Consider the following 13,575-nt stretch of genomic DNA (forward strand, 5'->3'; position numbering starts at 1 on the left):
TCGGCATCAGTATTTGGTCGGTTGCTGGTTGCTAGCTCAAGCTGCCAACTCCATCGCACTGTGATTTGGTGAAACAAAATCGCATGGTAAAACATTCACAGAATTATATATATATGTATGTGTGTGTGTGTGTGTGTGTTCTGAAAGAAGAAAGTGAAGAAAGCAAGATGCTACAAGAAGAAAGATGGAAAGTTAGCAGCACAATAGCTGGCACAAGAGATCACCACCAGTTTGTGCCAATTGAGTCAAATTCGATTTGTCAGCAAAGTTTCAAATGACATGATTAACTTTGTGGCCAAAATGTCCAATACTGTCGATCTGAATTTAAAATTGGCTAACATATTTCCCAGTTGTTATGTTGCCTGCATTTGTGACAAAAAATGGTGGGTAGGCAACGTCGTGACATTTCGTTCGAACAAAATGATGCATTGGTAAGATTTATGCATCCGCCAGGCCCTGCTCATTCATTTTATTGGCCTGAAAGGCAATGTTGTGGCCCGCCAGTGGCCAGCAGAGCTGGTGGCAGATTCAGATAGTGAGGAGGTTGGGGAGGAACATGGGCCAGTCCGGGAGTCTGGAGAAGGCTCTGAGGAGTGCTCTGCGTCAGAGGCAGAAATGGGGCCAGGGCCATCCAACAGTTATCAGCTGCCTTCAGAGTAGGAGTTCAGTCAGGCAGAACAGCTGGAGCCTGTTCCCCATGTGCACAATGTGCAATGGCACAGAGCTGCCAGGAGAAGGGAACAGTTAAGGAACAAGGGCCAACTCGGGAGTAAAGGCACAGGTGGACAGTGAGTGGTCCCTCGCATAGAGAATAAAGCAGAGCGAATGAGGAGTGGAGTTTGCAGGAGACAATAAGTTCCTTTCATGAATATGAAGAGTTGTTTGTGATTCCCAGAGACTCCTTGCCAAGTATTTTCTGGTATAGTGTTGCTTTTGGAAGCTATCAGCCTGGCAACTCTCCAATCTTGATAAGGTCAGTGTTTGTAAATTCACCCTTGAAAGACTGTTTGCCAGAACTGTGCTAAATGTGAATGAGTGGAATTCATATTAGCCTAATAAAAAGGGGTTTTGTCAGGACAAGGAGTCTGCTTTGTGATTTTGTGATGCCTAGGTCAGAACAGGACAAATGTTTGTTGGGTTCCAGAACCACATTTTATTTGTGTGCTTCCAGCGCCTTCAGTTACATTGTCAGGTTGACAGTATCAATTCCCAGAAGTGACACTAAAGAATGTGGGGTGTAAATTCAATAATAAATAAGTGGTCATTGGAATTTGGCAGTTCATACAAACAGTACGGACTTCAGCTTGGGAACCATATAAGATACCCACACAAGGTTTTGGAATCTCGAGGAAGAAGCCAAACTGCAGGCTTGGGATCCTGAACCAAGAAACCCACCCGTGGCTGGTATTGCACAGCTATTGGGCATGTCCCTTATGGCGATGGGGTTGCTGGGTCAAGTGCCTGAACTAGATGTCTATATGAAACAAACAAGACGAAACAATAATAGAATGCATGTGACGCTGTCATACAACGTCCTCCACTTAGTTCCTATTTTTAGGGTTTTATACATCAGCAACTCTACTATTTTAGGGGGTTTGAAAGATGCTTTTTCTAATGAGAAACATTTCAGAGTCTTTTTTTTTTTTTTGTAAAAGGCTGAAAGTACCTTATCTTTTGGCGTTTTTACAAAAAACATCAACTTTACACTCCATTTGTGAACTATTAGAAAGCAGGAGAATGAAATTTTATATTCAAAAACCTTGTGTTGCTAAGTTATTATGCACAATGTTTCACGTTTGTCATATCTTTCCTTCCAGAGAGATAAGAAGCCAAAATTTACCCTTTTTTTCACGTCAGTCATTTTTGGCCAACTTCACTCCAAATTATCTAGATGCAGATCACTCATGAGAATGTTTTTATTATTTTGTTTAATAAAGCAGAAGTTGTACAAGATGGCCAAGTTTGGTTTCTCTTAACAAAATATTGCCGGAGATATTATGTCTCAAATTTGCTGAAATCTCAGTCATACTGTCGAAGACTGCAGTATGGGGTCAAACAAATGACTATATCTCCGCAAGAATTGCATCGGCAAATGTAGCACTTATCCAATGTTCATTGGGGATGTGTGTGCATGTTCTCCTTGATGTCCTGAGCTTCCCCTCTCTCCTGTCGATCCCTCTGGGATTAACACTCCCCTTTTTCAAGGTCTCCAGCAGGGAAATTCAGGCAAAGTGAACCATTACTTTGCACCACTTCACCATGATATCACCGCTAGAAGTGTCGATTTTTTTTTCTTTATTGATAAATCACACAAGAGTTAATGAACAATTTTATTAGATGATGGATCAAAGGGAGAATGAAGTTGGTATCTGATTTTAACCTTCCTTTCTCAGAAGTTTATTTCAGATTATCGCCTAGGGATCTCTGAAATCTTCCCAAAAATTAACACATTTCTTCTTAAAAGTTTGTAATGCCTATTGGTTCTATGCTGTTCTCTAGGTCTTGAGGGGCAAGAAGCATTTGTATATCTATGTTTCATACCTCATATACAACCAGTCAATTTGATCTGGCTGCAGTTCTCAATACTTTGATTTCATAATTAAAGGCAGCCCTCAACCTACTTAGCGCTTATATACCGCTTCACAGTGCTTTACAGCCCTCTCTAAGCAGTTTACAGAGTCAGCATATTGACCCCAACAATCTGTCCTCATTTTACCACCTTGGAAGGATGGAAGGCTGTCAACCTTGAGCCTGGTGACATTCGCTCTACCAAACTGCTGGCAGCCGGTGATCTGCAGAAATAGCCTGTAGTACTGCACCACTGCACCACCACAGCTCTTACATGCCAGGATTTCAAATAGCATCCTGTATGAAATTTCATTTCATTTCATTTTTTCATTTTCATTTATTTGTATGCCGCCCTTTTCCCTGAAAGGGACTCAGGGCGGCTCACAACTCAAAGGGAGGGGAAAAACAAACAAAGTTACAAAAAAACATAAAAAAAACCATGCATAATTAAAAAGCACAACAGTCATACCATTCGAGGTGGGGCAGTGAGTCTTCAGCCCCAGGCCTGTCGGAACAGCCAGGTTTTAAGGGCTATGCGGAAGGCCTGGAGGGTGGTGAGGGTACGAATCTCCACGGGGAGTTCGTTCCAGAGGGTCGGAGCAGCCACAGAGAAGGCCCTCCTCCGGGTAGTCGCCAGTCGACACTGGCCGGCTGATGGAATTTGGAGGAGGCCTAGTCTGTGGGATCTAATTGGTCTAGTGGAGGTAATTGGCAGTAGGCGGTCTCTCAAGTACCCAGATCCAATACCATGAAGGGCTTTGTAGGTGACAACTAGCACCTTGAAGCATACCGGGAGATCAACAGGCAGCCAGTGCAGCTCGCGGAGGATAGGTGTTACGTGGGTGAACCGAGGCGCACCCACGATCACTCGCGCGGCTGCATTCTGGACAAACTGAAGTCGCCGAATACTCTTCAAGGGCAGCCCCATGTACAGCACGTTGCAGTACTCCAGTCTGGAGGTCACAAGGGCACGAGTGACTGTTGTGAGAGCCTCCCGGTTCAGGTAGGGACGCAACTGGTGCACCAGCCGGACCTGGGCAAATGCCCCCCTGGTCACAGATGACAAATGGTGTTCAAAAGTCAGCTGTGGGTCCAGGAGGACTCCCAAGTTGAGGACCCTATCTGAGGGGTGTACTGTTTGACCCCCCAGCCTGAGAGGTGGAACACTTGGCCAATTAGTAGGAGGGAAGCACAGCAGCCACTCAGTCTCATCTGGATTGAGTACAAGCTTGTTAACCCCCATCCAGTCCCTAACAGCCTCGAGGCCCTGGCACATCACGTCCATCACTTCATTGAGTTGGCACGGGGCGGACAGATACAGCTGTGTATCGTCCGCATACTGGTGGTATTTTATCCCGTGCCGTCGAATGATCTCACCCAGCGGTTTCATGTAGATATTAAAGAGGAGGGGGGACAGGACCGAACCCTGCGGCACCCCATATGTTAGGGGCCTAGGGGTCGATCTCTGCCCTCCGACCAACACCGACTGCGACCTGTCCGAGAGGTAAGAGGAGAACCACCGTAAGACAGTGCCTCCCACCCCCACCTCCCACAGTGGTCGCAGAAGGATACCATGGTCGATGGTATCGAAAACCGCAGAGAGGTCAAGGAGTACTAGGATGGAGGCATAACCTCCATCCCTGGCTCTCCAGAGATCATCGATCAATGCGACCAAAGTGGTTTCCGTGCTGTAGCCAGGCCTGAAACCCGACTGGAAGGGATCTAGATAACTGGTTTCCTCCAAGGACCGCTGGAGCTGAAAGGCCACCACCTTCTCAACAACCTTCCCCACAAAGGGGAGGTTGGAGACTGGACGATAGTTGTTTAAGACGGCTGGATCCAAAGATGGTTTCTTCAGGAGGGGTCTCACCACCGCCGCCTTTAATGCGGGGGGAAAGACCCCCTCCCGAAGGGAGGCGGCAACAACCGCCTGGATCCAGTGTCACCTCCCTGCTGTTAACAACCAGCCAGGAGGGGCATGGGTCCAGTACACATGTGGAGGCACTTACAGCTCTCATGGCCTTGTCCACGTCCTCAGGGGCAACAGCCTGAAAATCAATCCAGTGATGTCCTATCAGATTATCCCTTGGTGCCTCAGCTGGTTCTGCGCAATTGGAGTCCAGGTCCGCCCGAAGCCGAGCAACTTTATCCGCGAGGAATTGGACGTAGTCCTCAGCTCTGCCTTGCAAAGGATCGCTCGTATCCCTCCTATTTAGGAGGGAACAGGTTATCCTGAACAAGGCGGCTGGGCGCGACTCAGCGGAAGCAATCAGAGAGGCAATGTATGTTCTTTTTGTCGTCCTAATTGCCCGGATGTAAACTCTGATGCTGGTTGTTAAAAGTGCTCGGTCTGACTCGGACTTACTGGATCTCCATCGATGCTCTAGGCGTCTCTTTCAGCGCTTTATCTCCCGGAGTTCCTCAGTAAACCAAGGGGCCCTCCTGGATCCACTGCCTCGGATCGGCCGTAAAGGCGCAATCGGTTAAGAGCCTCTGTCGCTGCTGAATTCCAGGCAGCAACCAGAGTCTCCACCGGACTGCGGGCGAGAGTATCAAGAATAACCCCAAGCTCCGTCTGGAAGCCCGACGGGTCCATAAGTCGCCTGGGGTGGAACCACCTGGTCGGTTCCTCCTCCCTACAGTGGGGGTTTGGTCTCCGAAATTCAAGCCTCAGTAGGTAGTGGTCCGACCATGACAGGGGTAAGATCTCACTACCCCTTGGACCAAGGTCACAACTCCACTGCTCCGAGAGAAATACGAGGTCGAGCATGTGACCCGCCGAGTGAGTTGGGCCCTGGATTACTTGGGTCAAGCCCATGGCTGTCATGGAAGCCATGAACTCCTGCGCTCCATCAGAGTGAGCGCCGATAGAAGGCATATAATGCCTCAAGGCAAGAAGTTCCTCAAAACACCAATTTATTAGAAGAGTCATGTTGGCATATCTGGGAAAACCCAAATCTGAAAGCTTCCAGTTTTCCGCACCCAGTTGAAAGTTCAAGATCCTGCCCCAACACCCACAAGTCCATCAAATGGTCCAATCAGTTACTACTGTGGATGAAGATTCCTCCCATCCACATCTGTCCAGGTGCAGGGATAAGGCAACCTTGGCTTTCTGAGAAGAAATGTTATTATGGCTATATATCTCCCAAGCTCAATATTATCCCCACTCCCAGTTTCCCATAGTAATTATATTTGAATATGTGGCAGGCTTGAGACCCTATCATTAATGGCTTCCAAGCCTGACAGGTTGCCCCCCCCCTTGACAGAAGACCGTGTTCTGTAACAAAAGTAACACAGGAGGTTAATCAGGTATCTAACCACCTGTCCCCCCACCCAGGGGGACCCTTTGGCTTGTCTGGGTATTTGTCATGGAATTGCTTAACTAGACTATCTGCACTTATATTCCAGCTTTTTACCCATGTGGCTTCTGACAAAGGGTACCCTTTACAGTGGATTAAGTATTGTAATTGACCCTTCTGTAATTTAGAGTCTAGAATCTTCTTCACTTCATAGTGGGTTTCCTCTTGCACTACAATAGGTGGAGCTGGGGCCTGAACCTAGACCCCAGGATAGGTTTCAATAGGCTACAATGGAACACAGGATGTATTTCCCCTAAAATACGGGAGAGATTGAGCTGGACTGTCACTGGATTGATTACTTTCACTATTGGGAATGCCTAAGAACTTAGGTCCCAATTTCTTGCTAGGTAATCTTAGCCATATATATTTAGTAGACAAGAATACTTTGTCTCCACTTGGAAGGGGGTCTGAAGGAAACGATGTTTATCAGCCTGTTTTTTATAATCATCAGTGGTGTCTGCTAATGCTTTTTTTGCATTCTCCCAGCCCCTCCCCTTCATCCACTCTGTCAAAGTCATTGAGGAGGGCCCCCTGGGTAATTCTGGCATGGGGACGAACTCAAAACCACTAGTAACTTGGAAGGGTGTCAGTCCTGTACTGCTATGTATGGTGTTATTGTAAGCCACTTCTGCAAATGGCAATAAGACTGCCCAGTTCTCTTGTTGGTAACCCACATAGCATCATATATATTATTCCACCATGGCGTTAACCCTCTCTGCAGCTCCATTAGTACTCAGATGAAAAGCTGAGCTAAGTCCTTGTGTGGATCCAACGGACCTCAGGATCTCTCTCCAAAATTTCACCATGAATTGGACCCCTTGATCCAAGATGATTCGATAAGGAATTCCATGTAGTCGGTAGATGTGTTTCATGAACAGCTTAGTTAGATTCTTCACGGATGGCAGTCCAGAGCAAGCAATGAAATGTGCTTGTTTGGAAAACAAGTGAATCACTGTCCAAATGACTGTGTTCCCCCCACTCTCTGGGAGTTCAACTATAAAATCCATTGCTATTTCTTCCCAAGGCCTGCTGGGACTTTTTACTTGTTGAAGGAGGCCAGGGGGTTTCCTTGGTCTCGTTTTCATGGCTACGCAGGTGGCACACAATCTTCCTCATCTGCTTTCATCTTTGGCCACCAAAACTGTCTTCTAGTGAGGTGTAGGGTTTTCAGGAATCCCAAGTGACTGCCTAGTTTCAAGTCATAGCTGTGTTGAAGCACCTCTAATCTTAAGCTCACGGGGATATATAGCTTGGATCCTTTCCAAGCTAGTTCCTCCCTCATAGTCAATATGTCTTTATTGTCTGTTAGCCAGGGGTCATCTGGTATTGTGTTCTTTAATGCATCAGTCAGTTTGTCCTAGTTGGGATCTGGTGACCATCAGGTCTGTGCCTGGGTGGTAACTTGCACTGCTAGCTGTGAGGGAGTAAGGACTGTGTGGACTACTACTTCCCAGCGGCTGTCAAACTGCGGTTTTCTTGACAGGGCGTCAACTAGCAAGTTTTTTCCTGCTATGATGTACTTCAGTTCAGAATTGAACCGTCTGAAGTATTGTGCCCAGTGGACATTTTGGGAGCTAACTTCCTAGGGGTCTATAGGGCTTCGAGGTTTTTATGATCAATCCAGAACTCAAAAGGCACTTTTCCCCCTCCACGAAATGTCTTCATGAAAGAAGATTGCGTAGACCTCCTTCTCCCAAATTCCCCATTTCCTCTCGGTATTGGTGAGCTTCTTTGACACATAAGTGCACGGCAGGAATGGTCCTTTTGGGTTTTGTTGCAGTAGTACCACCATTATTGCTACATCACTTGCATCAGTTTGGATGAAGAGTGGTCACTCTGAATCGGGATGCTGCAGGATCAGTTCCTCAGCAAAGAGGTTCTTCAACTTTTCGAAGGCCTTTTGGAAATCCATTGTCCAAGCAAGAGGGTGAGTTAGTTTTTGCTTTGTTGGGAGAGGACCCCGATTTGAATAGCTGTTAAGGGCAGGGCAACTTCTGCTAGAACCAGGATAAACTGCCTATAAATGTTAGCAAACCCCAAAAAGCTTTGAAGTTGCCTGCAAGGGCGAGGCAATTGCCAGTTGAGGACTGCTTTAACCTTTCCATTCCCACCTTTCCGCTAGATATCCGGTAGCCCAGGTAGTCCAGAGAGGTTTTGTGGAATTCACACTTTGACAGCTTAGTGGCTTCTTGGTGGCGAAAAGCTTCTTCAATACTTGCCACACTCGCTTTATGTGCTCCTCTAAAGTATCATTGAATATGAGAATGTCATCAAGGTAGATTAGAAAGGGTAAGTTGGTACTTACCTGATACGCCTCTTCTCATAGTGGGGGGAGGAGTATCCAGAATGGGTTGACCTTATCCTCTCGTGATTAGATTGAGTCAGATAAGCTCTTTGGGCTCCGCCCCCTGGAACCGGGCATGCCCAGTTTTAATGACGAAGAGCTCTCTCCGACTCCGCATCATTCACTCCAGACTCTTGATTCAGTTTTTTTGCTTTTATTGTCTTCAACATCAATATTTAAATAACAACATAAACAATGAACATAACACTTAGTCGTACAAACATAGTCAGGGAGGGACTGGATACTCCTCCCCCCACTATGAGAAGAGGCGTATCAGGTAAGTACCAACGCCCTTTCTCCATAGTGAGGGGGGAGGAGTATCCAGAATGGGACGTACCAAAGCCTGCACGTCCCTAGGGAGGGAGACCCCTGAGGCCCCATGTCCCCCACTCAGGCCTGTTGAGGCATGAGTCCTGCCCTGTGAACCGCCTGCAACACCCTGCGGCCGAACGAGGCCTCTGCTGAGGCAAAGGAGTCCAACTTATAGTTCCTAACAAAGGGAGAGGGGGAAGCCCACGTGGCTGCCCTGCAGATTTCGGCCAGGGATGCTTGTGTGACCCAGGCCGTGGATGTGGCTGCACTCCACGTGGAGTGGGCTGTGATATGATTTGGTGCCTGTAAACCCTGCGATTGGTACGCAGTGGCAATGCAGGTTCGCAACCACCTGCCAATAGTGGTGGAAGTTACCTTATTACCCAGGGATCCTGGTTGGAAGGAGACAAACAGGGCTTCGGATTTCCTGTTTGGCCTGGTTCTCCTGAGGTAAATCCTCACAGCCCTCCTAACATCCAGAGTGTGCCACTTCCTCTCCAATGGGTGAGAAGGGTCTGGACAGAAGTTGGGCAAAATCAGTTCCTGGGCTCGATGGAAGCAGGAGCACATCTTGGGAATGAAGGATGGATCCAGCCGTAACACCACCCTATCTTGGTGAAAGACACAGAGATCCTCCCTGGTGGACAGCGCCTGCAGTTCGGATATCCGCCTGGCGGAGGTGATGGCCACAAGGAACGCCACCTTCAGGGTCAGGAACTTAAGGGAAACTGTTTGTAATAGCTCAAACGGAGCGCCCGTTAGAGCGTCCAATACCCTGTGTAAATCCCAGGAAGGGTACCTGTGTACTGTAGGTGGTCTGAGATTGGAGGCCCCCTTAAGGAATTGCCTGACCATGGGATGGTGCGTCAGGCTCTGGTTTCTGCCACACAGGAGAACTGATGAAATGGCTGAAACCTGTCTCCTAATTGTGTTAGGAGCTAACCCTCTATCCAGGCCCGCCTGGAGGAAGTCCAGAACCTGTGGCACCGTAGCCTGGATGGGGTTGTACCCCCAGGAGTTGCACCAAGAGTCAAAGGTCCGCCACGTGGAGCCATAGATGCGCTCTGTGGAAGGTCTGCGGGCGGCCTGGATAGTCCTTATCATCCTGGGGGAGAAGAGGTCTTTCCTCAGGATGCTCCGCTCAATCGCCAAGCGGTCAACTGGAGCCATTAAGGATCCGGGTGCTCCAGCGCCCCCTGGCTGAGGGATATCCTCTCCTGGGGAATTCTTCAGGGCCTCTCCACCGACAGAGACTGGAGATCTGCAAACCAAGGCCTCCGGGGCCAATGAGGAGCCAACAGAACCACTTCCGCCCCCTCCTGAAGGATCTTCCGTATGACCCTGGGAATCAGGGGCAAGGGAGGAAAGGCATACAAAAGACCCCTGGACCATGAGCTCCGCAGAGCGTCCGTCCCTTCCGCCCCCCGTGTCCGGTACCTGGAGAAGAACCTCGGAAGCTGAGTGTTGAGGGGAGTGGCAAACAGATCGACCTCCGGGCGCCCGAAGCGCTCAGCCACCTCCTCGAATATCGCAGGCTGTAGCCTCCACTCTGAGTTGTCCACCTCGGCCCGGCTGAGCCAGTTGGCCCTGGTGTTGTCCACCCCCGCTATGTGTTCTGCCCTCAAAGACCGGAGGTTCCTTTCGGCCCACTGACCCAGACGTTTGGCCTCCTTCATGAGGGCCCTTGACCTTGTCCCCCCCTGTCTGTTTATGTGAGCCTTGGTGGTGATATTGTCTGTGAGGACTAATATGTGCTGGCCCCTGACCGAGTTCCGGAACCGTAACAGAGCCAGGCGGACCGCCCTGAGCTCCAACCAGTTTATGTTGTGAGTCCCTTCCGCCTGAGTCCACTCTCCTTGCGCCATCTGAGCCAGCAGATGGGCACCCCACCCACTCAGACTGGCGTCCGTCGTTACCGTCAAGCGGTCTGGTGTCCAGAAGGTTTCGCCCTTCGTGATCGCTGGGGACGTCCACCAAGTCAGGGAGCGGGAGACCTCTACCGGGAGAAGTACCTTGGTCTGCGAACAGCTCGTGCGCCTTCGCTGGAACAGCAAGAGGAACCATTGGAGATATCTGGTGTGGAGGCGAGCCCACGGGACGATGCCAATGGCGGAGACCATGGTGCCTAGTAATTTAGACAGAGTGGCTAAGGACACCTTGCGCTTCCTGGCTATCGAGGAGGCTGCTAAGCGCTATCTGTCTGTCGGGCGACAGGAAGACCATGCCCGCCTGGGTATCTATTCTGGCTCCTAGGTGAATTAGACTAGTAGAGGGGTGGAGGTGACTCTTGGCTAGGTTCACTGTAAACCCGTGGTCCCTCAGGACTGTCATGGTGACGTCTAGGTCTCGCAGAGCGCCCCTAAAGGAAGATGACTGCAGGAGCAGATCATCCAGGTAACATTGGATGCGCACCGGGACCTGTCTCAGGTGTGCTGCCATTACCTTTGTGAATACCCTCGGGGCCGAAGACAGCCCGAAGGGGAGGGCCCGGTACTGATAGTGGTGTCCCATGTAGCAGAACCTGAGATACCTACGGTGATCCTGGGCAATGGGAATGTGCAGATAGGCCTCAGTGAGGTCTATAGAAGTGAGAAAGTCTCCTTGTCTAACCCCCTCCAAGATAGAGTGTAGGGAATGCATCTTGAACCTCCTATAGCGAAAGGAACGGTTCAGGCGTTTCAGGTCAAGGATCGCTCTCCAGCCCCCAGAGGCCTTGGGGATGACAAACAGGATGGAATAGTGCCCCTGACCCTGTTGCTCTGGAGGCACTGGCTGGATCGCCCTGATCTCCAACAGGTGTTGGATGGCTTCCTGCATCAGCAGCCTCCGGGTCGGGTTCTTAGAAACCGGACATATCCGGAAGAAGCTCGGGGGACTGGAAAGAAATTCGAGTGAAAGACCATGCCTGATGGTCTTCTGCACCCATCTGTCAGAGGAGGTGAGGTCCCAGCGGTCAGTGAAGTGCGCTAAGCACCCCCCAAGGTCCAGGGAGAATGCTGGACCTAGCTTTAATTTCTGCGGAAGGAGCGCCCCCCTCTGCCTCCTCCGCCCCCTCGAAAGGGCCGCTTCTGCTGCCTGCCTCTTTGCTGTCTGTCTGAGTACCTCTGTCTAGCAGGGAATCCCCCTTGATACTGCCTGCTTCCAGAGAAACCTGCCTCTGACCCCCTAAGGGAGTCCTGACCCCGAAAGAAGGAACCACAGTCCTGACCCCGGGAGTAGGAGCGTCTGGGGTATGGAGTCGACCTGAAGCTGCCTTTCTTCTGGGCAGTGGCGAGGACCTTCCTCTTGTCCTTGTTCTCAATCAGGAACCGGTCCAGAGCCGAGCCAAAGAGGGAGTCCCCTGTGAAGGGGGCCGAAGCCAGGCGCCACTTGTGACGAACCTCCGCTTGCCACTGTCGAAGCCACAGCAGCCTGCGTGATGCCACCGACGATGTGATCACCCTGGAAGCAAATCTGGCTGCAGCCAAGGTGGCATCCGATGAGAACTGGATGGCCGCTGCCAGCCTGTTGATGTCCTGATGTGACCGGGCATCTGCTATGTGGGTGCATTGCTGTAGCTCCTGCAGCCACAGCAAGGAAGATCTGATGATGAAAGAGGCTGTGGTGGATGCTTTCACAGTCCAGGCCGCTGCTAGATGACCCCTCTGCAAGGTGAGGTCTGCCTTCTTGTCCTCTGCCTTCAAGGCATCCTCTGGCTCCCCAGGCATGTTGGTGGATGTATGAAGAGCCACGATTGGATCATCTATGGTGGGCTGTGCAAGTAGCTTAGCCAGCTCTTGGTCCACATTGAAGAACACCCTGTCTGAAGAGGAGGGTGAGGGGCCAGTTGTAAGAGATGCCCATTGGCGCCTTATCAGGTCGAGGAAGGTCTTGGGCGTAGGAACAGTGTCTGCCTCGATGGCCTGCTCATCGAAGATGTTCTCCGCTGAGAAGCCCTGGCATTGGGGTGTGGCCTCCGCTGCTCTGTTGCCTAGCTTGACCGTTGCCTTGGCCTTGAAGAGCAGGGACTTAAACAGTGAGGGCTGGAACAACCCGGTGAATGTGGGTTTAGGAGGAGGCATGCCTTCATCCGCTGATAGCTTGAGTTCTCTGATCTCGCCTTCCTCACTTTCATTGTCACTGTCCTCCTGGGATGAATCTGAGGAGCTGTGAATCTCTTCCTCCTGGGCTTCTGGGAATTCAGGAGCCCTGAGGGTGGGTGGGAGGGGGGCCCCCTGAGGCTGTGGCTGTTGGAATGCTGCAACCATGTATTGCTGAAAAGCCTGCACCATTAATTCCTGGAAGTTGGGGGCCCCTGTGGGAGGTGCTTGGTTGGGGCTGATGCCCCCGAGCAGGGGGGGGGGCTGCCCAAAAGGGGAAAGCCAGTAGGCAAGGCTGCCCCCACAGTAGGGGTGGTAGGGGATTGCCACCCCTGAGTAGAGCCCCAAAGTCCCGAGGTGTCTATAGGGATCCTTGCTGGCAGGGCTGGATTCTCCCCTGAGCCTCCACTGGATAAGGGAGTGCCTGGATTTTCTCCCCCTTTGCCTGGGGCGTCCTGATGGCTGGCTGCCTTGTTGCAAAGCCTCTCTAAAGCCTTATGCCTCCTCTGCTCGTATTTAGAGGGCTTGGAGGGCTTGTGACCCCTCCCTTCCTCTGAATCTGCCCTGGGGGAAAGGTGCTTGGTTTTGCATTTAGCCTTTCCTCTCCCCCCCCCCTCCTCGGGCAGTCTCTGGGGAAGCCACTGACCTGGATGCTTGCTCTTCTGCCCCTCCGGTGGGGCTGCAGTCCATGCTTGCAGCTGCCTGGGATTCTCCTTCCTGGCAGCTGCTGGGCGCAGCCATCTTGGACCACGTGGGTCCTCCCGGCTTCAAAATGGCGCCGAACAGCTTGCAAAGGGGCGCGAAATTTAAAAGTGCCTGAAGAGAGGCTTGTGCTCCTGAGAGCTTGCCACGTGCGCTCCCAGCCGGATTCTCTTCCTCCTGCCTCTCCTCCGATGCCGCTGTGGCCAGGAAC

At 50.8% G+C, this 13,575-nt stretch overlaps 2 protein-coding genes across 2 annotated transcripts in view; both read right to left on the reverse strand.

Annotated features, from left to right (window-relative positions):
• Positions 1–13,575, reverse strand: part of ZC3H12B (zinc finger CCCH-type containing 12B) — a 93,791-nt gene that overhangs the window by 65,972 nt on the left and 14,244 nt on the right. The window lies entirely within an intron of this gene.
• Positions 8,620–10,264, reverse strand: LOC148043126 (uncharacterized). Its single transcript, XM_087727365.1, has one exon. It carries the CDS (start codon positions 9,973–9,975, stop codon positions 8,662–8,664), a length of 1,314 nt encoding a protein of 437 aa, XP_087583491.1. The 5' UTR covers positions 9,976–10,264; the 3' UTR covers positions 8,620–8,661.

This window comes from Thamnophis sirtalis, unplaced genomic scaffold (genome assembly GCF_051295495.1).
Source record: "Thamnophis sirtalis isolate CommonGarterSnake01/CBP01778 unplaced genomic scaffold, rThaSir2_p1.2 scaffold_13, whole genome shotgun sequence".
Lineage (NCBI taxonomy): Eukaryota > Metazoa > Chordata > Lepidosauria > Squamata > Natricidae > Thamnophis > Thamnophis sirtalis.

What these genes read in the sequence shown, in the direction of transcription:
- LOC148043126 (XM_087727365.1), bottom strand. Translation starts at nt 9,975, where the DNA reads ATGGTCCAGGGGTCTTTTGTATGCCTTTCCTCCCTTGCCCCTGATTCC.